The sequence below is a fragment of the Tiliqua scincoides genome, chromosome 6 (genome assembly GCF_035046505.1).
Source record: "Tiliqua scincoides isolate rTilSci1 chromosome 6, rTilSci1.hap2, whole genome shotgun sequence".
Lineage (NCBI taxonomy): Eukaryota > Metazoa > Chordata > Lepidosauria > Squamata > Scincidae > Tiliqua > Tiliqua scincoides.
Window position 1 is genome coordinate 68,834,868 of NC_089826.1, and position 25,314 is coordinate 68,860,181.

Here is a 25,314-nt window from a genome sequence, read left to right on the forward strand (position 1 = left end):
AGTTATCGACTTATATGTAATGGTGAATCTGATGTGCCCATGGTCACTCTTTCCATGCTGTTCAACAACACATACATCTCTCACCACATCCTGGGCAACACTGAGGATCAAGCCTTCTGTCAAATCTTGCCTTCTGTCAAGTCAGCTGCATGAATGTTCTAAGGCAAGTCTGATGAATTTTGTTTCCTTGTCATGATCTGACCATACTGTACTTTATTGTACTTTATATACAAACAATATACTGTTTGTGCAGTTGAAGTTACCAACTATTCCTTCGGCTGTCTCCTTATTTCTTTCTCTTTCTCAAGGTCAGTGGTTTAAAAATCTGGCCAGAGATTCCACAGTGAAGGCTCCAGGCTATACAAAACATATTTTATTGAATGCAAGATTTTAGGATAACCCAACAGACTTTGTCAGTTGCATAGCTAGAGGGGGTGCAAAGTAGGGCCCTGTGCAAGCACTGTGCAAGCAGACCCTCCCCTTCCGAGCCATTCCCTGTTGTGGGTGCAAAACAGAGGCATATGTTCAGGGCCCTGCAAAACTTAGTGCTTTGCACCCCCTCTAGCTAAGCCATTGGTCATTGTGTACATCTGGGCTTTGTCTTTTCTCCAGCCCACTTCATTACATCCTACCATTGAAATGCATGATTCACCAAAGTTGTTGCTGTGATTACTTTTACCGGTTTGCATTTCACCTTTCCCAAATGCCACTCTTAGGGGCCTGACAGCCCAGTCCTCTGTCATGTCTACTCAGAAGGAGGTCCCATTGAGTTTAATGGGGCTTCTTCCCAGGAAAGGGTGCATAGGATTGCAGCCTTACAAAGTACACGTAATATACAAGAAAAATCAACATTAAAACAGCTGTATTCTTAGTTTGGCAGCCCCCCTGCTCCAGTTTTTAGTGCACATTGTTCCTGATGATTACACTTCTGTCTTTGTGCATTATGTACATGCAAAAGCACACCCACAGCATTGCCTCAAGGGGGTCCCAGTCGTCCCCCCCTTGCCTTTCATCACCTGGAATAAACACAAAGGAGAGAGATCAAAGGAAGGCAAGGCAGGAGAACAGGGTGGCAGAGAGAGAGAGAGAGAGGCTGGAAACAGCCTCTTCCGTGCACATGGATCTGACAAGTGAGCTAAATTAAGCAACAGCCCCAGCCTCCTCCTCCTCCTCCTCCCCCAGCCCATTTATTCTTTAGCATCTCGAGCTGCTGCTGCTGGGCTGGTGGTGCAGCAGGCAGGGAAAGTGGCGTTCGGGCAGCTCCTCCCTCCCTTGCTCCCCCCCCCCATCTCGTGCCAATGCAAACTTCTCTCGGAGCACGTTTCTTTGCTGTGTGTGTATGTGAGAGCGGGTGGCTGGCATTGCAGCAACCTGTCTGGATAGATCAGAGCCGGGGAAGGCTGGCACGGGGAGGCAGCCTTCGTCAAAGCAGCTGCAGCAGCCCAGGGGGAGAGAGAGAGAGGCAGCCAGCCAGCCAGCCACACAAACGCTCCCCAGTGCCACCAGTGTGGAGGTCAACCTGCTGCTTCTTGCACTCCGGGGGTGGTGGTGATCGGGATGCCAGCCTGCCAGTTCCAGCCTGCCTGCCTTCCCAAGGGAAAAAGGACGCGCCCTGAACCAAGGCGGCAGCCCTGGCCCATGTGGAAAGGACTGGATGGAGATCTGACTGGGGCACTGCCCTTTCTAAGGGGCCAGGGCTCAGCCACATGCCCCGTGTGGGATCTCATGCCCAGCCCCTTGCCTGGCAAGCAGCCACCCGCTCCAGTGGTGCCCGGTTGCTAGGCGAGGCAGAGAATGCCCCGCGCTAGGACCCGGCAGATCAGATGCTACCCACCCCATCCCCATCCCCACCACCACCGCTACTGCCAGCCCAGGGGCTGCGAGAGCCACGGGCCAGCCAGGCTGGACCAGGGATGGGCTGGTCCCCCGCCAGGCTCTGGGCGGCTCCGCCCCCGTGGCTCCTGCCCCCTCCCCGCCTCCTTCCAGGAGCCCCCGGGGCGTGTGCCAGCTGCAGCTGCTGCCTGTGCGCGCGCCGCCGCGCGCCCCTCTCCATCCTCCCGCTCGCGCTCTCTCTCCTCACACAGTCACACACAGACAGGCACACAAGGCCCCCCCCCGCGAAGAACTGCCGTCCTCCTCCCCCCGCCTCGCTCTGCTACTGCTCTCCGGCTTGCGCGCGCACACACAGCCCACTCTGGACCAGCTTCTCTGCACAGGGCTGCTGCTGCTGCTGTAGTCTCCCCCCCTCCAAGTTTCTGCTGCCCCCCCTCTCCACAGCTGCGCGAGGGAGGACTGTCTCCTCAGCCTCACCAAGTCTGGGCTTGTTTTTTCCTCCCCCCCCCCCGGGTGCTCCTTTGAGCGCCTTCTGGTGCTCCCAAGGTAGGCTCTCTCCAGTTATCCCCCCCCTCTTCCTCGCCCCCCCTCCTTGGAAAGTGTGAGTGGCTTTGAGGGGGGTGGGTGCTGGTGGCCAGGCATAGGGATTCAAATGAGGCGTGGGGGGGGGGAGATGCAATCCTGTGCACACTTTCCTGGGAGTATGCCCCATTGTACTCAGTGGGACTTGATTCTGAGTAGACATGCATTGGATTGGGATGTGTGTGTGGCTGAAATCCTATGGACACTTCCCTGGGAGAATGGCCCATTGTGCTCAGTAGGACTTGATTCTGAGTAGACATGTATAGAATTGGACTGTGTGTGTGTGTGTTGTGGGGGTTTGCCTGGCACATCTCCCTCTCAGCCAAGATGTGCTTTGAGTGAAGCCTCCCCCCCCCTCCCCAGAACACAAAATTGGGCAACTTTGCCCTGCACTGTGACTGTCTTGGTGGTGGTGAATAGATGCTTAGATCTGAAATTTGTCCTGGACTGTGGCAGTCCTTTTTTGAAAGAACTGTCAAACATGTTCAGTATTTAGAAGGAACCAAACCGCTGTGGTTCCCAGCAGTGTCACTGAAGCCTCTTGCAAATGTTCTCTCCTTCCCTTGTCTTCCTTAAATTGCATTTTCTTTTTAGATGGAGGAATAACTGATGAATTGACTGTATTTTTTTTTTAAAGGAGGAAAAGTCTTGGATCTTTTTATATTATATGATGGGGGAAGCAACATTTGATGCATCTGCTCGTATGTCATTTCTGATTATGCACTGCATGTAGAACAACGCAAGATCTGGGAGGATGACGGAGATCTAATAAGTTGCTAGTTGGGGAGAAAGTACTTCAGAAACCCCTGAATCTAAAGCCTCCATTAAAGTGACATTTATTTATTGGTTGGTTGGTTTACATTGAAATCATTGCCTGGTTGGAAACTGACTTGAGCCATGTGGGGTTTCCCCCCCTTTTGCATCTTTAGGTTTTTCAAGGAAGCAGCTATGAAGAAGAAATTGATGTCCTATATGATGCAGTTGGTTCTTCTTATTTTCTTGGTGTGTTCGTCTGCAAGGTGAGAGGAGGTGGTGCTTCTTGATAAATAGCAACAGAGATTGTGTTTTGCTTTTTGGTAGTCAGTTCTTGTAATGAGCTTCTATGTATATTGGTATAGGGACCCAAAATGTATTCTTTATATAAGATCTGTCAGTACCCCTGAGCAAGTAAAGCAAAGGAAGATATTCTGAGGTTGGTGAATGTTAGTAACTTGTCCTAAACAAGTCATTCTAAAAATTAGTAGGAAATTTCAGGTTTACCTCTGAAAGAAAAGGAAAAATAAACTATTGTATGATTTTCTGTGCAACCTTTAATGCTGTACAATGTTTTCTGGAGTCACTATGTCACTGTCTAGTTGATTTTATCCTTATCCTTAAAATAATATGGAATCGATTGTCCAGTAACAACCCCAAACATTGAAGATAATGGGGTGCTTTGCATATAGATGTGTGTTGGGATGGGGGATATTTTTGGTCAGCATAACAGAACCTTGAGACATTTAATCTTTAAACCTCTAGGTGGAGATAGTATACAATTCCACAATCCCATAAAATAAAACAATAACCTGCTTTATTAATCAACTTTTTATGTTGCTTAAAGAACTATATGTCAAAAATGTCATACTATAGTTTGTCAACTATATGTCAAACTATATGTCATCATAGAAGACCACTTAAAAATCTGTGTTTTGGTTAGGGATTAACCTGGCCTATGCATCCCACTAAAGGTGATTAGTAACTTCATTTTGTTGGTAGATTCACAATGTGAACTGCAATAGAGTATTCTGTTACTGTGTTTAATTTTATTCAAAATCGTATGAACCTCAAGACTTAGAGTAAAATGCAGCATAGCAAATCTTTGCTACCTTAACTGGTTACATTTCTCATTGGCCTGAATTAAATACTACTTTCCTTAAATGTATTTTTGGTTTTATCTAACCCTCCAAAGGAAGCTGCAGTACTACTTTAGCTACAGCGGGCCCTGTCCTGTCGATCTTACTCAAGTGAGTAAGTCGTTAGTGATGTCAATAAGACAATCCATGTTACTGAAGACTACACTTACTAGTATGATTTTCAGGATTAGTCTCAGATTGACTACTAATGGAAGCTGGCTAATATCTTGACTTGAAGTACAAGACTTTCTTTAATAGTTGTATAAATATCTGCCTTTATATATCCTGCAAGTATTAAAAACTGTATTTAAAAACTGAAAATGCTGAGAAAATGACAGGTTGCCTATAAAATACTGTTTAGGATACAAATCAAGTGATTATGGATTTTGTGAGAGAAGTGTCCTGGATAAACTACAGATTTCAAGAATTTACATCAACATGCTTTGTTCGTGCTGTTGAATAGGTAGACTAAAGTAACATTCTGGCTTTGTTAATTTGTCAAAAAAATTTCCTTTTGTCTATTTAAAAATAGTATTCTCTTAATTGATTATTTTGCTTTAGTTCATACTGTGCTCACATTACAGTAATTAATCTTGCAGAAGAATAGCTTTAATTGTTCACCTGGAGTTGGAGCTGTAGCATCTGCTTTTATGTTGTTTTTAAATGTGCATGGAAGGGATTCATGTAGTATCTTAAGTATCACGTCATTGTTATTGTTGTTATTATTATTTATTAGGCTATCTGTGCAAAACAAGATGGGAAAAGATATGTGCAGAAGAATTAATTCCCAAATACATTCTACAAGGCCTTGATTTGGATTTCACCAACTAAAGTGTATTAGCTTTTCAACACCAGTTAAAGCTGTACAGCAGACTAACATCATTGCAATAGTTGCAACATTTTGTATGTTTGTCATGAGTAATGAAGAACATAAACATTTTATAATATTTTGCAGAATTTCCATGTGCTATGCGCACCTCCCCCACAGAAAAGATCCAACTACCAGTTATTTAAACATCTTGATCAGCAAAATACCCCAATAGAATTGAATTTCCATGTTGTATCTTAACGTTTCTTAAATATGCATATTTAAAAGAGAGAGCTCACTTTTTTCAGGACTGTTATTTTTTGACTGCCAGGTCATTTCAAAATGTGAGACTGAAATTCATAAAATGGATGATGGTCAAGTTCCCTAGGCCAAGTATTTAACTCCTTTTTCTCTCCAAATATGTTGAAAAAAGTGTTTTCTTATAACTGAAAATTCCCTGAGAAATGTCAGAATATGGTCACATCCGAGAGAGCTCCATACTCTTCTTGCTAGCTGGTCCCCTACATCACAAACTTACAGCCCAATCTTATTCTTCCTTCCCTGCTGGTGCATTTGCACCAGAAGTAGGCGTGCTGTATCCATTGTGCGGGGGGGGGGGGTGGATTGGGAGGCTTCAGAGGTGAAAGGCGATTTAGGGACCAATCCTATGGCCTCTAGTGCTGGTGATGAGCTCCAGCAAAAGTCTCTTTCCCCTGAGGAGACCTTCGGCAGCCCCGGTGGCGCTGATGAATGCAGTGGTAGCCATTTTTGCACTGCTGCACCTGGCAGCAGTGCTGGGGATAGGATTTGGCTGTTAAATCCCCTTATACCTCTGTAAGCCTCCCAGCCCACAATGAGTGTCCTTGGACCTGCGCTAGCAATTTCAGTAGCACAACTCCAGGAAGAGAAAGGGGCAGGAAGGATGCAGAAAGCAGGATAGGATCCAGCGTTTGGCCGTTGCTGCTGGATCCACCACTCCTGCAGCCTCCCCCTCACCACCTGGTTTCATCCTCACTCCATTCCACCCTTACCCTGCCCCATCCGTCTCTCCCTCTGACGTACCTGCTTTGGCAGGTAGTGGGAGAGTCAACAACATGGACAGGAGGGCTCTGGCCTTCTCACCAACATCCTCAGCGGTGAGCTACTTTGCACACTGCCAGAGTATGGAAGAGGCAGTAGAATGTCAGTTGGCCTGGATAGGACTGGATTGTTGCTTTTGGAAAGGGGAGGCCTAACTGGCAATAGCAGAGAGTATGTAGGCTTCTTCTTTAGGAATGCATGCTAAGGAGCATCCTTTGCCACAGGGATGCATAGGAATTGTTGTTTCTAAGTTGTCCTAGCCCAACAGATGTATCTCAGCCTTATGGATGAAGTTTATAAGGCATCTAACAATGAGTTCTCTCTGCTGTTTACCTGGGAGGGTTTACCTGCTGTTTACCTCTGAAGTGTACCTTGGACATGATGGGAAGATGCTCTGCCTGGCAGTAATCCCTTTATTAGCTGGGCCTGAAATTCAGTGAGGTTGTGGGTGTAGTGGGCAAGGAGTTCACTGTTACAAGCCATGTGGTTCATCCTTAAGTAAAACTAAATATTGCTATTGATTACAACATTGATTTTCAAGTGTTGAATTGTAGTTCACATGTGGATTGCAAGTAACCTGGCCAAGTGCTACCATTTCCTTCCTTCCTTCCTTCCTTCCTTCCTTCCTTCCTTCCATGTTTAAGAACAGAAGTACTTAACTGGATCAGACCAGGATCCCTCAAGTCTAGTATTTTGTTGCCAACAGTGACTAGCTTCTTTCTTTTTTTCTGATTGTCTGAAAAGAATTGGGACTAAACAAAGAGGCACAATTGGACTGGAGGATAAAATTCAGCTGCTGCTGGGCAGTTACCTATCAGCAGGCAGTGGGAAAGCTTTGACTAGGCTCAGTTGAGGAGGGAAGCAGTAAGAAATCAAAAAATGAGAAGGGGAAAGAATAAAAGGAGAATGATAAACTTGAGAATTGAGTTATAAGTTGCAGGGCGGAATCAAAGAGTGAATTGACAAACTAAAGATGATAATTCAGTAAGAAACATGTGACATAGTTGAATAACATGTATTAAAGCTAAGCAACAGTATTAAACTGCATATTGAATGTACATAGATCATGCTTATCAGATTTTTAAAATATGTTTATTTAGATCAACATTGGCTGACTCCAATGAAGATGAAGCAACAAAAAACATCACAATCTTTACAAGAATTCTAGACAGACTTCTGGATGGTTATGATAATCGTCTGAGACCCGGATTAGGAGGTAATGAATAAAACTGGATTAAAATAAAAATTCAACCTTTAGTTGATTATAATCCCTTATAATTTTGACCCTTAGTTCAATCCCAGTGGCATTGCTTTGTGGAATGTGGTGGGGGATGCAGGCCACACCGGGTGACGCACATAGTTGGGTGATGTCGCTACTGGCTAAAAATTTTTAAATTTTGATATTTTTGAATTATACCATCATGTTATATAATTCAATGCGTAATTTCATGAAGAATGCAAAGAAACAGACCTCATTGAACTATCTCTGTTCTATCAAACTTTATAGCCAAAAAAACCAGTGGGGGAGGGGCAAAAGTGTATTGCCCGGCCACCACCTGGGGCACTGCCTTGCCCACTGCATGGGCAGAGGTCCATCATGGGGGTGACATGCTGGCTTCTTGCACAGGGTGATGCAAACCCTAGTGACGCCACTGTCAATCCATTCAGTAGTAATGCCTAAGATTTTGACAATAGGTCCAAGAAATTAGATGCTGGTTTCTAGAAATTTGAAATATATTTCTAGTCCTGTGAATGGGGAGAGGGGAGAGAAAGATATTTGTTATTTTATTCTTAGTCTACATTATTTTATTTTAATTGGGTAATTTGGAATTGGATTAATATTGTGTGCAAGACTCTCAGCTGAGTAATCCTATGCAAATATATAGTGCTATTGTAGGCATACTTTAGCTAATGCTGCTTTCTTCAGCATTGATTTGTTATAGTGCCTTCTTCCCAGCATGATTGACAGCCATTCTAACCAGTGAGAGCAGTGCATTGTGGGCCAGAGATCAGTGATGTCTCCAATAGTGCTATTTCATGCAGTATTTGACTTTCAGGGAAAGTATCATCAGCATACTCTAAAGTATTGCTGTATTTCAAGGGACCTGCTGTAGGACCTATTTATCCTAATGGGGTCAAGGTTCTGACCATTGAGCTACCATTGAAGCTAGTGGACTGATTCTCAATAGTAATCAGTGCAAACAGAAAGCATTCCTTTCTTTATAACTAGCATTTGTCAATAAGGTGTGTGTCACGTAACAACACACACAATAAGGTGTGTTCAATTTAATGACGGACCACATATATGACAGTAGTCAAAGCACAACAAAGAGGCTCTTAAAGAAGCAGGGCCCAGTCCTATCCAACTTTCCAGTGCTGGTGCAGCCACAATGCAGCCCCAAGGAAAGGAACAAACATTCCCTTACCTGGAGGAGGGATGCACTAGCACTGGAAAATTAGATAGGATATGGCCTGCAATGAGGTCTCCCATAGCCTACAGCAAAGTGTCTGTTTACACAACTGATAGGCTCTTAATGCAAAGAAGAGGCAATCAGTCTCCAGTAGCCTGTGCAGCCTGTGAATGTCTGTCAGGGAATGTCTGTTTCACAACAAAGGCACTAGATTGGGCTGAATGTTCGCTTAGACCTAATCGCATAACAACGGGGATCGGAGAATCCTGTCCCTGTATCCCTGTCGTTAAGTGATGCACACCTCTATCTATCACCTCTGTTGTGGATGGTCTTTGCTGGAGTTCAGAAAGAAAGGAGCTGGAAATGTCTCACGCATACTGCTGAAATGTCTGTCTTTCACCTAGGCTTTCCTAAATGGAAAATGCCCTCATTCCTTGAATTTAAGATTGCTAAACTGTCTCTAGTTTAATGATATTCTGCCCCCAAGCAAAGAAGTAGAGTGGCATAGCCTTGCCATCAGTAGGAAAAGCACTGTTGCTACATTAGGAAAAGAAATAATAAATGATCTACTGTAGTTGGCTTTGCTCTGTAATGTGAGATTCTTTAGCAAGGAAACACATTTTTACAAAGCGAAGAGAAACAAGGTCCAGAATGTGACTCTGCATTGTGACTGGTTGGTTGGTAACTTTCAGTCTCGAAAGACTATGGTTCTGTTACCCTGCACATGCCCAATCTTGTTTGATCTTGGAAGCTAAGCAGGGTCAGACCTGGTTAGTACTTGGATGGGAGACCGCCTGGAAATACCAGGTGCTGTAGGCTTATACCATAGTCTTTCGAGACTGAAGGTTGACAACCATTGTGACTGGGATGGGGTAACCTTGTTACTGGTTTTTACTATCTGGTTTGTTGTTTTAAGCTCTGCATGAACACTCCCTTGGTTTTAAGTGCTTTGGCAGGGCAGTGCTCAGCCTCTGAAAAAGTTTAAGCCATTAAAAAAAACCAACTAAGGGTACAATCCTAACAAACCTTCCAGCACCAAGGTAAGAGCAATGCAGCTCCAAGGTAAGGGAACAAACATTCCCTTACCTTGACAAGGCCTCCGTGACTGCCACCCAACTTTAGGATGCAGCACATACCTCATTGGCACAGCTATGTCAGTGCTGGAAAGTTGGTTAGGATATGTGCCTAAGAAAAATTCAGGTGATTGTGAGAACTTGTGGTTTGTAATGTCACATGTATTATCCAGCATGGTCCATAAAATTCATGCAACTGCATAATTCACCTTAGCACAACAGAAACATTAACTTGGGAGACAGAGAGGAACTTCACTTTTGCAGTGCTAATTTAGGGATGGATTGAGGAAGGAACTGCTTTTTATCAGTAACTGTCTCTATTATTTTATTACAATATTTGTAATCCACTTTCCCATTGAAATTATCCAAGATAGTTGTTGCATTTGAGCTTGGGAAGATGACTAACCATTTGGATACTCACAAATAAATAAGTTATGTGTTTATTTTGAAATACAGTCAAATGGTGGTCCAGAAAGGCCCTAACTGCTTCTTCTCTCTTCTTTGATTTAGGGCGCAATCCTAGAAATGATTTGGCTTGTGTCGGCCCAGCCAGGCCACAAACGTGCTGTAAGGCGTGTTTGTGCCTCCTCGAGAGGAAGCCAGGCCGGCGTACTGAGAAGCGCCGGCCTGTGGAGGCTGAGGCAAGCCTCTGCGCTGGCTTCCTCTCTGAGGCTTGTGGTGGCCTTGCTGGGCCGACGCAAGCCGCAAAGGTAGGCGGGGGGAGGCAAGGAGGAGGCAGGAGGAAGGCTTTTCTGAGCGGGGGAGGGTGGCAGTGGGCGGCCCCGGGGGCAGGTGGGTGGGAAGTGGGAGGCGGGGCTGGGATCTGGCAGTTATGCCGGATCCCAGCCGCCATTCTCAGGGAGAGGTGAGGTGGCACAAGTCCAAGGAGACCCACAGGAGCCAGCAGCCCTTACCAAGTTTTCCCTTGCCTCTGGCTAAGCTGCTTCTGGACACTATCCTACGCTGGATAGAGTGCTGTCCTGGTTACAAGATAAAGACAAAGAATTGGATTGAGACATATGGAGCCTTGACTTCCACCTCCTGCTCCGGAGGCTTCATGGTCGTGTTTTATTGACTTCAGCTATTACTACTCTGCTTTCTGGCTTTTGAAATGCATACTGTATGTCTCTCTTTGGAGCTCCTAAATGAGTTTGGCACTTGGTTTATCTGAAGATGTGGCATTTGTATTTTATCCCCCCCCCCCCAATAATTTGGTCACTTGTGGTGTAAACCACTGCACATGAATGATTATAAAAGTTTCTTTATTAGATTATGTTTAGGCTGCAATTGTATAGGCATTTACCTGGCAGCAAGTTTCATTGAAATAAATGGGCTGATCAGACATGCATGAGATTGTGCTTTTAGATTTTTACTAACTTGATGAGTTGAAGAAATAATGTTCCAGTGAGATTAATTTTTAAATGAATTTTATTTTTCCCACCTTTACTGCAAAATAATATGGGGAAAAAAGACATGCAATTCATGGTCTGCAATCTATTGTTCCATGGGTTGGTTGCCATGTTTCTCTGTAACAGAGAAAGTAGGAGACTTGCATGTCTGTTTTTCCTACTTATCTGAAATGGATGTACTGGCTGTATATCTGGCTGACAGTAATGTTTTTGATCTTTTTTAAACCTCTGTTTGATTTCTAAGATTTAGAATTATATCTGGTTTAGCAAGTTTCAGGGAGTAATGTATTTCTGTATTTAGAACTCAATCCTATTAACCTTCATGCCATAACGCATGTCCATGGCACCCGGAGAGGAGGTGCCACCAGCACTGGGCCATTGCGAGTTGGCACTGATTCTCAGTGTTGTGTGGAGGGCCGGCCGGCGCTCCTTGAACGCCAACCGGCAGTGAGTATTTTTGGGGTGGGAGAGGTGGGGAGTGGGTGGAACAGGGGGGAAGGGGAGGGCAGGGTGGACAAAGGAACTGGCCGGAAGTTGGGTGGGACTGTGGAGCTCTGCTCTAGCATTTCCTATCCTCCATGTCGGGTTGCGAAACCCGACATGGAGACCTGCAAGTCTGCACTGGCAAAATAGCTAGTGCAGATTTGAGAACCCCAATTTCGGGGTCTGGGGCCACCCCCGAGGAGACCTCTGGCAGTCCTGGCAGTGTCGCTGGACACAACAGTAGCCATTTTGGTACTGCTGCGCCTGGTGGAGCCACAAGGGATAGGCTTAGGCTGCCTGTTAATATAGGGAGAGACCTTGAAAATAAGGGGATTAAGAACTTTTTAATATTCTCAGATTATGGAATCATCTAATGCAAAATATGGTTGAAAATATGGTGAAAATATGTCATGTGTTTAATCAAATAATGTTTCATAACACCCATCAACCTGCATGAATCCTACACTAAAGGAATAACTTTTCTGTTAATACTATATTTTGATAACAACTTTTTAGTTTCTATTTATGCTTATATATGAACATATTCCATAGTGGCTTTGTTGGGTTCCCCCCTCCCAGGCGTCAGTTAAAATAATACATACATATATTCCCTACTAAAATCCTAATTTAAAGTATTTGCCATAAATACTGATAGTTCCTATATGGAAAGTTTGGGCATTTGCAAAAGGCATAAGCACTAAAAATTTTAGTTTCCATGGGCACTGCAAAAGATCAGGGGCAATATGAATGAGTTTTTGCTAAATGCATCCCATATCTTCTGAATTAAGAGGCTCCAGTGTGAGTGCCTGATCTCCTTGATTTAATTACTTCTCAGTCCTGGAGCCAACACTGAGATAGGTCCTCCTGAATCTTGGAGCCAACAAACACATCCTGTTCTAAACACAGGAGTAGAAGTAGGTTCACTCAGTGCCAATTATTCCTTCTTCTGAGTAATGTGCTTAGAAATATTGTCCATATGTGTCTTCAGGTCAATGGCTTGCAGAGTATAGTGCTGACAGAACTACCTTGAATTCTTCCTTGTTGGTGCATAGTCTCAGATCTCAATAATTTCTTATCACTCACCTCAGTAGTTTTCAAACAGTATCCTACAGAACCCTGAGATTGTTCAAATCAGAAATCCCTCAATGAGAAGATAATGGTGAAGGATTCCCTGAAAGACAGCTTGAGTGCTCTCAGTCTTTCCCTGGAATATGCAGTCATGGATGAATGTTGGTTATATTCTGTGGTATACTCTTACTTCTCACAAGAAAACCAAGAGGTCTGTTCGTCACTCCATTTGCACAAAGTATGAATGCTTCTCCAACACTCTTCTAAGTGCTCCACTGTAACATGCAAGGCTTCCTGCAACTCCTGGAAAGAGTTTCCTCAAAGTAGAAAGTCAGAAAATCCCTGCTCTTGCTATTGTGGCACAAGTAGAGATTTCTGCCACAAGAATTACTGTGACACCCTGTGTAAGGGAAACAAGGCAGCTTCAGATAGCTATTCCTCAATGCTTCTAAAGCAAAGGATAAGCTCTTTACTAAACCTATTAGCCAGCATGTGAAGACCCTGTGAAGCCATTCCAGGTGGTGGGAGCAAAACAGATGCATATGCAAGGGAAGGGGCCCCTTGCATTCTGTGGTGAGGCTCCCTGCAAGACTTAGTGCTTTGCACCCGCTCTAGCTACGCCACTGGCCAGGACAAGACTGACTTGGGGAGCTGTAGGTGTAGGGTTTCTTAGTGAACCTCCCTCCATCTCTCCACCCCATGCAGGAATTTCCTAATTTTTTTTTTAAACAGGAGCCTGTATAAGCATGCAGTGGCGTCACTAGGGTTCACGTCACCTGGTGCAGGATGCCAGCGCGTCACCCCCCCCCATGCAGTGGGTGGGGCAACACCCCAGGTGGTAGGTGAGGTGATGTACCATCACTCCGCTCCCACTAGTTTTTTGGCTGTACATTTTGATAGAACAAAGATAGAACACATTCTGCATGAAATTACACATTGATTGATATATAACATGATGGTATTATTCTTCCAAATTATGATTTTAGTGATTTTGATCACTAGTAGTGTCACACAAACCCCCACAGGTGTCAACTTACTAACACCTTATTGCAGCAGTTCTCAACTTTTAACATTGGGACCCACTTTTTAGAATGACAATTTGTCCAAGACCCACCAGAAATGATGTCATGGTAGAAGTGACATCATCAGGCAAATTAAAATAAATAAGTATAAATAATTAAAGTAAAACAAATAATTAAATAAGCAGAAACCAGCCCTGGTCCACCAAGTAAATTTCCTCTGTAGCAATAACACCCCCCCTCCAAAACCAGTAAGATTTTCAGCCCTATACAGTGCCCATTTCAATTTAAGAACTTCTGTTTAAACCAGATCACTGTCAGGATCCACCTGGCTTTGTAAGTCTCAAAAACGTTCACTTTATCAGCTTAAGCCTGTTTTGATCCCTTTTAGTGGGTGGGGGCTGCCTTCTGGAGCTCTTGTTTAACTGCAGGTGCATAGGATCAGGACCATTCTGGTAGCCTTGCACTCTCCTTCACCTGATCTTCTACACCAGCCAAGGCACATTTGCTTATTCGTGAGTAAACGCGACCGTGAGGCTTAGTTTCACTTTCCATAGGGTTCAATACATTCATCTGCTTGGAGGGAGGGACTTCCTTTTCAGGTGTTTTGAGGGGCTGCATTTACTGGATCAGGACCATTTTGGTGTCGTTGGATTCCTCTTAGCCTGCCCTTTCCGACGAACTAAGGCAAGTTCATCTACTCATGAGTAAATGCGCGATCCGGCTCACTTTCACTTTCCATAGGGATCCATGCATTTTTGTTCTCCAGTTTTTTGGCCATAACTTTTTCTAGAAAGGAGATATTTCACTCAGGTTTTTTGCATTACATTCCAACCAAAATTCCGCATCCAATGGTATATAAAATGATGGGGTTACTCCTAACCACCGTGATTTTAGCTTGTCACCCTCTCCAGTGCACGATACCCCCCCGTGCGTGTCACCCAGTGCGGCCCGCACCCCCCTAGCGATGCCACTGTAAGCATGGATCCAGCCTGTATAAGCAATGAAGCACTGAGAATGGTTTTCCTCATGATGCTTTCCTTTTCTTTAACCTCACAAACAGAAAAGGCAATGCGAGCAAAATGAGAGAACTTGGCATGACAATTTCATCTCTGGTGTGTTAGGAATCTGTAGTCGTTTTAGTTAGTGAGAGCAATGTTCCATTAATACGTGTTATATGACCGCTTTTCTTTTTTTAAGCTAAAAAGATAGAAGGAAGGGAAAGATGATTCTGAAATGTGGTGTCACTCTGAATGCTCTGCAGTGTGTTTATAGTTTTATTGTATCATCTCAGCAGCTTCCCACTCTTACTCGGTGGTAACATTGCTTGCCATCTTTGTTCTGCAGGAGCCTTTCTCCTCTTTATTATTCTGTTTTTGTTGCTGCTACAGCTGTATTACAGCACAGGACTAAACTGTTTTGGAAGAAATGCAAGTGCATCCTGTAAATATATTAGGTACATTTTAATGGCAGGATAACCAGGCTTTGCAATGAAATTGGAAATTTGCCTGCACAAATTGGAAATTTGCCTCCCCTGTAAGCACACGAGACAGTAACTTGAGTGAAAAATGGGCCACTTTTATTCACAGGTGGTTACATGGATGAAAAGACCTGTAGCAGGGAAAGGAAGTGTAGATGACTGACCTTGGGGGATAGCAGCTGGTTGCCATTCTCCAGGTTGGGCATTCCCACCTTGAATCCAAGCTGTGTTCCATCACAGGACTGTGCGTGCTTCTCAACATCAGCCCCTCAGGGTCTGAGGCAGCTGACACACATAAGCCTGCTCAAGCCAGGAAGCCATTGAGGTATCTGTGATTGGGGCCAGAGGGCTTCCCACCCAGTCCCTTGAGTCAGCCAACCAGCCGGCCTGTGAGGAATGGCACTGGGTTCCCTCCACCTTTGCTGACCTCTGGGTGCTCACTAAATTATCTGCTTCAGACTTCCTGGCTGACACTAATCTGCAGCACAAAGTAGCCAAGGTGAGTAAGAGGAGAAGACACTTCACCTCATGTTTGGTCTAAGGTAGGCGAAAAACTACCCACAAAGAGCCAATCAGACAAGCAGCAAAAATCCTACCTGACCCTATAAGGTGAACAATTAGTCCCAGGCTGTTATCAGTGGGAGAGTGGGCAGAGATCTGAAAGGAAAATGGACTGCTGCACAGTCCCTAGCACGCTGGCTGAAGGCCAACTAAGCCTGCCCCTTAGGTGTGAATGGCAGTGAGGGGTCAGGCTCCAAGTCTAACACAATGGCAAGGTTGAGAAAGAGAAATTGGCACCTCAGTGGCACTGCCCAGATTGGGATAATTTTCACTATTTCATAGTTGTATGAGAACAGAGATATGATTGAGAGTCTTGTGTTTCAAAAAGCAACAGTCTATTCTGGTCTTAAGAAGTATTGTAGTTCCATACCAATACTAATATTTCATAATAATTTCATTTATACAGAAGAAGGTGATTTTGTGTCATATAGGGGAAGTCTCTAATGGATCAAAGGAGGTATTACCCTCAGTTTAACCCTCCTCACTTACCTGCTGCAAGAGAGAAGGAAAAAAACAACAACACAGTAGCATAGTTTTCCAGTTATGAACACTGCATCTCTACTATGAGTTCCCATCCAGATTGGTAAATGGAAGAAACTGTGGGGTTGGACAGAAAATAATGGATCAAGCAATTAGGAGAATTCGTAGGAAACAATGAACTCTGGGGTGCCATTTAAGGAAAAGGAGTTGTTGTTGGCAACCTTCAGTCTCGAGAGACTATGGTATCGCGCTCTGAAAGGTGGTTTTGGAACATCGTCTAGTGTGGCTGAAAAGGCCAATTCGGGAGTGACAATCCCTTCCACAATGGGAGCAAGTGCAGTCTGTCCCTGGTCTGTCTCCCTGGCTATGGGCCTTCCTTCTTTGCCTCTTAACCTCAGACTGTTGGCCAGGTGTCTCTTCAAACTGGGAAAGGCCATGCTGCACAGCCTGCCTCCAAGCGGGCTGCTCAGAGGCCAGGGTTTCCCATTTGTTGAGGTCCCCTCCTAAGGCCTTCAGATCCCTCTTGCAGATGTCCTTGTATCGCAGCTGTGGTCTACCTGTAGGGCGCTTTCCTTGCACAAGTTCTCCATAGAGGAGATCCTTTGGGATCCGGCCATCATCCATTTTCACGACATGACCGAGCCAACGCAGGCGTCTCTGTTTCAGCAGTGCATACATGCTAGGGATTCCAGCACATTCCAGGACTGTGTTGTTAGGAACTTTGTCCTGCCAGGTGATGCCGAGAATGCGTCGGAGGCAGCGCATGTGGAAAGTGTTCAGTTTCCTCTCCTGTTGTGAGCGAAGAGTCCATGACTCGCTGCAGTACACTCAGCTGCAGTGTACTCAGGACGCAAGCTCTGTAGACCTGGATCTTGGTATGTTATGTCAGCTTCTTGTTGGACCAGACTCTCTTTGTGAGTCTGGAAAACGTGGTAGCTGCTTTACCGATGCGTTTGTTTAGTTCGGTATCAAGAGAAAGAGTGTCAGAGATCGTTGAGCCAGGGTACACAAAGTCATGGACAACCTCCAGTTCATGCGCAGAGATTGTAATGCAGGGAGGTGAGTCCACATCCTGAACCATGACGAGTGGGGCAGACTTATTCAAACTAATTATTTCTTAGGAGTGCCTAAATTTCTGATCTGGCTATTGGTTCTTCTCAACTTCCAGAGATTAAACAATCATCTGAATTAGAGTGTATAATGAGATTGGGCACCATTTTCACAAGCCTTAATGACACTATGGTTTTCTTCAAATCACATTACAGAGTTAATTAACTTAGCATTGCTGCCAAGTTGCTATCACAAATTGTGAACTTTCAGTATGCTTATCTTGTACACTTTTAAGCTTATCACAAGACCAGGTCACTTTCATTTCTTGCCATCTTACATTCCTGTTTTTATTTATTTATTTATTTATTTATTTATTTATTTAGCTGTATCCATGTATTTATACTTGTCTATTGAGGATTTCATTTCATGCATCTGTAAAGCACAAAAACTTATGTTATGATCAATATATTAGTCTTCAGTGTGCCATGGGCCTCTTTTTTGTTTTCTTGTTGTTTTCTACAGAGTGAGTAATTATTGTTATAAGCAAGAAAGGGCACAATCATAACCCCTTATGTCAGTGCTTTCCAGCACTGGCATAGCGGTGCCAATGGGAAATGTGCTGCATCCTGCAGTTGGGTGTCACTCACGGAGGCCTCCTCAAAGTAAGGGAATGTTTGTTCCCTTACCTCAGAGCTACATTGCCCTTATGTCAGTGCTGGAAAGCACTGACATAAGGGGTTAGGATTGTACCCCAAATCTCCACTACGTATCTTGTGTACATGCAAAAGAAGCAAACCCCTTAGGTTAGAGAGCATGTCGGTTTGTTACTAATCGTGTTGATAACATTGTTATAGTTTCTCTGAGGAATAGAAGAGTAACCATAAAACACTTTTACAACACTTTTACATTGCTTGCAATTTAATCTTGAGCAGATGTTTAAAATTTGATGAGAGGCTTACACTTTCCTCCAGATCAAAAAACTATGAGGGGTGCATCTTAAGTCCTTCCAAATACTGGGTTCACTAGCTTCCACTGACAGAAATCAGGGGTGGAAGCTTTTCTGGAAGTTCTTGATTTAGCAAAGAATGAGACTGTTAAGATAATGCTATGTAGGGAAGGCATAAATGATTATGATCATAAAATCACTTGCATGGTACTGAGTAACATTTAGATCAATTGCAGTTTATGGATTATTTCTGTTCCAATAATGGTAGACCGTGGGAATGCTGTGGATATGTACCTAGATTTCAGCAAATTATTTGACAATGAATGCCTTGTGGGAAAAAATTGTAAAATTTGGGTTGAATGGTATTACTATTAGATGGGTTCAAAGCTGGTTGAATCATCATTTCCAACAAGTGCTGTTAAATAGTTCCTCTTCAAAATGAAGGAAGACATTGAGTGAAGTGCCACAGGACTTTATCTTGTACTCTGTACTGTTCCAACACTTTTAGGAAAGCCCTGAATGAGATGATAGAGAGGATGTTTACCAAATTTGCAGGTGATATGAAACTGGAGGTGCGTTGACAGTTAACACCTTAGAAAAACTGAATAGGGATTCAAAATGATCTTAATAGGCTTGATCATTAGGCCCCTACCAACAATATGAAGTTCAACAAAGATAAATATAAAGTTCTGCACACAGGTGCCAAAAACTCAGAGGCACAGGTACAGGATTGGGGAGACCTGGCTTAGCAGCAGTACATGTGAACATGATAGGAGCCTTACAACACAATCCTAACCAACTCTCTATCACCAGTGCAGCCGCAATAAGTTCAAGGAGGCTCCGAGACTGCCTCCCACCACAGAATGCAGCAAGTACCCTGTTGCTGCAACTTCATTGGCGCTGGAAAATTGGTTAGGGTTGGGCTAATAGTGGACCACAAGTTAAACTAAGCCAACAGTGTGATGCAAATGCAAAAAAAGTTGTTGCAGTGCCATTAGTAGAGGCTTAGAGTCCAGACTGCATGAAGATCACATCTCCACCATACTACAGGTTTGAATTCACATTTTAAGGAGGACATGGGTTCGGAAGAGAGCAACAAGTAGCCCAATTCTAATGTGCTGGTGCAGCCAGGCTGCATAGCCTGCTCTGTATCGAATGCAGCTCAGGAGGCAGCTGGAAGTCTCCTCAGGGTAAGGGTATATATTTCCCCTTATCCTCAGCCATCCCTATGAGGCTTATCGAATCCACACCAGCTATATTGCTTTCCAGCTATATTGCTGGGAAACTTTGTGTAGGGCTACGAAGCCTGGGAAGGTGGTTTGGATCCTCCCCTTGTTCCATCCTGCCCCACCCAAAAATTCCCTTTCCCTGACTCCTACATGCCTCCTACCATCCTTGCCCAGCCCCTGCACCACCTAGTGCTGTAGCACCTGACCAGCACTGGGTTGGGATGTGGCATAGGCAGGCAGGTGCAGGCTGCTGGGCTGGTGCTGCCAGTTTGCAAGTAAACGCAAAGGTGCCTTATGGCACGTTTGCAACACTCTTAGCCAATGCAGGGATGACTGTTCTGGCTCAACCAAGGGGTAGGATTGTGCTGTAAGATTTCGCTGTAAGCAATTGAGAAACCAAGTCCTATGAAAAACAGTTAAAAGAGTTTGATATGTTTCATCTGGAGAAGAGAGAAGTGAGGGAAGATATTGTAGCTGTCTTCAAGTATCTGAAGGGCTGCCATGCAAAATAAGTGGTGGACTTACCTTTTGTGGGCAGGATTAGAACCAATGGATTGAAAATGCAAGGAAGCAGATTTAGACTGAACATAAGAGATACTTTCTTAACTGCAAAAACAGTCAGGCACAAAAATAGGCTGCTTTGTGCAGTTGTTGGTGTTCGCTCACAGGAGATTTTCAAGTACAGTCGAGAAGCCACCTGTCAGGGATGCTGTAGCAATTGTCTGTACTGTGCAAGGGTTGGGGTAGATAATCCCCAAGGTCCCTTCCAACTCTAAATTTGTATGATTTTGTGATAAATAGGAATGTTGGGAGAATCTGCCATCTTTATTAGAGTATGACAATCGTGCAATGTAAGCAGCGAGATCGGGGTTTTTTTTGGTCCAGCCTGGAACACGAGAGTCTCCTCCCATGTGGGAGAATTGGAGCAGGACTGGAGCTGGGCGGTCTCAGAGGGCTCTTAAGGCACCAGCACCCAGCCCTCTTCATCCTTTTGCACGTGGGCACAGTACTGATACCCACCCGCCCGCCCCAGAGCAGTCTGAGTTCTACTGGTCGCCGTTTGGGACCGGGTAGGAATTTTTTGCTGCCTGCCAGGATTGGCCAATGGCAGATAGTTTTTGAGCCTACCCCAGACTGTCAGGGGTTGGGTTTTTTTTTTTCCTCTGCTGACTGACATCAGTCACTTTATGATGGCAGGTGTTGAGGGTTGGAAGACGTGAGATGAACTTTGGCATGCACCTTCAGGCAGCATAGGCAGGGCAGAACCCACTTGCAGTCCTCAGGGGCTCAGCGGCATGAGGGCATAGACGGAGTCCTGCCCGGGACTGCGGGGTCTGCCTCAGAGGCTCAGTGGCTTGAGGTGGCACTGCCCGTGGTCCGGCTGCCTCCCCCTTATGGGATAGACCTGGATGAGCTGCGCTGCCTGAGAAAGGGGCAAGGCTTGGAGTCGAGTGCACTCCCAGCCTAGGGGACAGATGTGATTTTGGTGCCTTCCAGTGGTCCAGCCTCCGCACCACAGGTGTTTCACTGCCACAGCAATTGCAGGTCTGAGCCTCTCCTTCTGTACTGGCCCTTTCTCCCTCGCTGTCTTGAGTGTTCATTGGGGGGTGCACAAACAAAATGGACTTTTATCAGTTTTGAAATATTTCTTGGTCAAAATCTTTACAATGAAACCTAAACAGGAAAAGTTGGTCTATTTTATCCTTATGTAGATAGAGAGTTGCAGATTGTTTTGTCTGTATTGATTCCCTGATGCAGTTTGCACAGTCCCTGATGTAGTTGTTATTATTAAGCTTAACAGGGCTTAAACCATGAAGCGTTCCTCTTATGCAACTTGGAGCGGAAGCTTGTCTACATATACTGCAATAAATGCAATTAACTTCTAGCCCAGAAGAAAAAAAAGTAAACTAAACATAAAAGGAGTCAGTGTGAAAACCTGAGATTGCTTTCTGTTTTGTAAAACCTTGTGTGACTGATTTAGTGAGAATTCATGTATCTCTGGTGTGACATCATGTTGGCAACCTTCAGTCTCGAAAGACTATGGTATCGCGCTCTGAATGGTGGTTCTGGAACAGCGTCTAGTGTGGCTGAAAAGGCCGATTCGGGAGTGACAATCCCTTCCACACCAGGAGCAAGTGCAGTCTGTCCCTGGTCTGTCTCCCTGGCTATGGGCCTTCCTTCTTTGCCTCTTTGCCTCAGACTGTTGGCCAAGTGTCTCTTCAAACTGGGAAAGGCCATGCTGCACAGCCTGCCTCCAAGCGGGCCGCTCAGAGGCCAGGGTTTCCCACCTGTTGAGGTCCACCCCTAAGGCCTTCAGATCTCTCTTGCAGATGTCCTTGTATTGCAGCTGTGGTCTACCTGTAGGGTGCTTTCCTTGCACAAGTTCTCCATAGAAGAGATCCTTTGGGATCCGGCCATCATCCATTCTCACAACATGACCGAGCCAACGCAGGTGTCTCTGTTTCAGCAGTGCATACATGCTAGGGATTCCAGCACGTTCCAGGCTATGTTGTTTGGAACTTTGTCCTGCCAGGTGATGCCGAGAATGCGTCGGAGGCAGCGCATGTGGAAAGCGCTCAGTTTCCTCCCTCTCCTGTTGTGAGCAAAGAGTCCATGACTTGCTGCAGTACAGAAGTGTACTCAGGACGCAAGCTCTGTAGACCTGGATCTTGGTATGTTATGTCAGCTTCTTGTTGGACCAGACTCTCTTTGTGAGTCTGGAAAACGTAATGCACAAGGATCCCATCCCTGGGTTTTCATCCTGACCTTCCCCCTTCCTTTCCCTGGACCCAAGTCAGCTAAACAGGGAATTTTATGACATTTTGGCTGATTGGACCAAATCCCCCTTATGACATTTTGGCTGATTGGACCCCATGCTTGTGAGGGCCCTCCACTTCTGCTGCCCCCACCACCTTGCTCCAAAGCTGTTGCCCCAGCATGGAATTATCCATGCTGAGGCATGGCCCACATTTCCTAAAACTGGCCCTTTCTGGCACGGGTCTGAAGAGACCCTGGTGATGTGGTGGCCTACTGGAAGGTAAATAGAATATATTTTTACTTAACTTCTTCCCATCTATCTGATTGCCTGTCCACCATTGCATGCAGCATGGGGCTCTATCAGCATGGCTGATAGATGGTGGGGGATAGGATTGGGCCATTAGTCATGATTCATTATTGATTTCAATGGTGCTTAGTACCTTGGGATAGAAATCACTGATAGCATTGGCAGCCTCCCATCTTCGTTATTGTATGGTTCTGTCGCTTTAGGAGATACACATGTACATAATGATTACTGTAAGGCAAAAAGTAAGACAGATCTGAACCAGTGCTGGATAAATTATACCGTCACCAAGACAGGCTCCAATATGCAGACTTAATAATGTAAACTTTATGTGTGATTGTGATTAAAATGCAACAGTATTGAATATTATGAGTTAACTTTTTTGTTCATTTAAAAAGCATACGTAAAAATACGCCTGCAAAGCAGGCAATGTTCATCTTGTCTTGACTGCCATCTTGAGCCACCCCACCTTAAAAACACTTCTGAGGTCCCTGAATATGATCCTGGGTGCCTCTGTTGTAGTCAGCTAGCAATGGAACTCAAGCATTACAGCATCACTTTCATATATCAAACAAAGGACACCTGGGCAAAAAGCAACAGCATCCTATCTGGATTAGGATTGCATATAAACCGAAGAGTGCACCCTAATTTAGGTAAATGACTCCATAAAGGCAGCCACTATACTGATTATGTGTAGTCTTCCATGGTAGGTGGAAGAGGAGGAGGCCTGATGGTTCATGCTAGGGAAGCTGTTGTGGATGGAACTTCTACAAAACCATTCAATTTAAGTAGTAGCAGTGTCTGCCTTATACAGACCTTGCTGTCTGAATGATGATGCGACAGAACAGCAGTGCTTTGCTTGTGTAAGTGATACTGTAGATTTTTTTTAACAGATTGCTAATAGGGCATTAAATAAACAATTTGCATGAGATTAATTGTGTTTGTGATATTCCAAGTGCTTCACCAATGCAATAGTTATCTTTTTTGGGATAGCTGGTGTAGCATAGCACTTAAAAGATTGGCAGCACAATCCTAACAGCTCCATGAGCCATCATAGACCTCCCTGTGTTGGCTCCCCTTGCTTCTGGAGGGTGGGACGGCTTTCCTTCATATCCATAGTTTCACTTAACTGTTCCAGAAACACCCCCGTGGATACGGGGGCATGCCTGTATACACACAAACTACTATTTTTCTTGGATTTTCTTTGTAGCTGTAATCCTGCATGTAAGCTCCTCTGAACACATTGGGACTTACTTCTAAGTAAGAATACATAGGCTTTTACTGCATGGGTATTTAGAACAAGGAGACAAGTTTGATGTTCGCTACTTATTGCTCAGGCAAGGTGTGGAATGGCCACATAATGCTGGTTTAAAAATAGTTAAATGGGGGCACAGAACGCACATTGGGCAAAAACTCATTGCATAACGAATATAGGCTGGTGGGTACTGAAAATACTTGCTGTTATAGTGGAGAGGAGGCACCAGTGCTTGCCTTAAGGATTTGTGAGGCCATTTTTTCTAGTATTTCATGATCTGAAGTATAATAGGTGCTTGACAGCAGTAACATTTACCTAGTGCCACCCAAACTGGAAAGCTCATTAATGTCTCAAGTGACCTATGGTGTTTTCAGAAACAATCAGAATAAGGTCCTAAAACAGGACTGACATGTTTTAATGTCAGCGAATATAAAAAGGCACACTTTAGATCATTGTGTTTGTTGTTTTTGTGCACTTATATGCGTTTAAATACCTAGTGTGTGGCTGGCCCATCAATGAGACCAAAAGTGTGGCTTGCATTGAGTGTCAGGTGGCACTGCAAACAGACTTGGGATCCCCTTCACCATAAGTCTGTGCCATTTCCCTCCAACCTGCTGTATATGATCCAGTTCCCACAGCATTGAGCCAGTTCCTGCTTGCTTTTGAGCAGGATGTTGATCTCCACTTCTCTATTAACTCTTCTCACTCCTTCCTCAAGTGCTCCTTTTAAACATATTAAGAAGTGCACTTAAGAAGTTTAAAAGGACTTCATGAGGAAGGAAAGAGGCGAGTGGTTTGGGAAGCAGATTACTGCTGCCCGTGCCTGAAATAAACCACGCATAAGGTGGTGATCTGCTTCCCAACCCACTCACCTCACTCCATTCTTGCATGGTCTTGTTAAACAAATTGGAACATGTGCTTCTTGATTAGTATAAAGGACCATGAGAGGAGGAAGTGAGGTGAGTGGGTTGGGAAATGGATTGCTGCTAACCCTGCCTGCTAAATTGCTAAAACTGCATAGACTGTGCTGATTCACTTCCTTAACGTCTCACAACAACATGGTTACAGAATAATATAACCAAAAAGGGAAACAAAACTCTGTTTCTAAATAATTTAGAATCTAAATTTTAATGTTGGAGAAAGTGACAAAGGTAGGGTAGTAAAGGTAGTAAAGTAAATTACATTCAAATTCTGGCTCCGGCTCCATCTGTCCCTTCCATCTGACTCCCTCCTTAATGATCTGTTAAGAGACCCTTTTTTGTCTAGCTAGTTTTTAAAAATTGATTCCAAATTGAATTCTCTAGATCTTACTTTGGAATCTTTAGTGGGCCTTGATGTCAACAGTGCCTATAAGGTAATTCAAACTAGGCTCTGGAAAGCTGAATTTTCCTTTCTTTTTGCTGATCTTAACCCAGTTTGTTCCCCTCTTTCTTTTGTTTTTTGTCCTTTACCAGGTCAGCCTTCCAAATATTTCGTTACCCTAACTAACCCCTCTCTTAGAAGGGTTTTTATGCTCGTGCATTTCAATATTTTTCCCTCTTCGTATCATCTTGGCAGATTTTCCCGCATCGCTCAGAACTGCAGGTTATGCTCT

At 44.4% G+C, this 25,314-nt stretch overlaps 1 protein-coding gene and 1 pseudogene across 1 annotated transcript in view; both read left to right on the plus strand.

Moving 5' to 3' along the window:
* Positions 1-3,363: 3,363 nt before the first annotated feature.
* Positions 3,364-25,314, plus strand: part of GABRA2 (gamma-aminobutyric acid type A receptor subunit alpha2) — an 89,436-nt gene continuing 67,485 nt past the window's right edge. Inside the window, exons 1-2 of the mRNA XM_066631750.1 lie at positions 3,364-3,434; positions 7,296-7,411. Coding sequence (XP_066487847.1) covers positions 3,364-3,434; positions 7,296-7,411 — 187 coding nt within the window. The remainder of the gene's footprint in view (positions 3,435-7,295; positions 7,412-25,314) is intronic.
* On the plus strand, positions 9,307-9,425 carry LOC136656310 (5S ribosomal RNA; annotated as a pseudogene).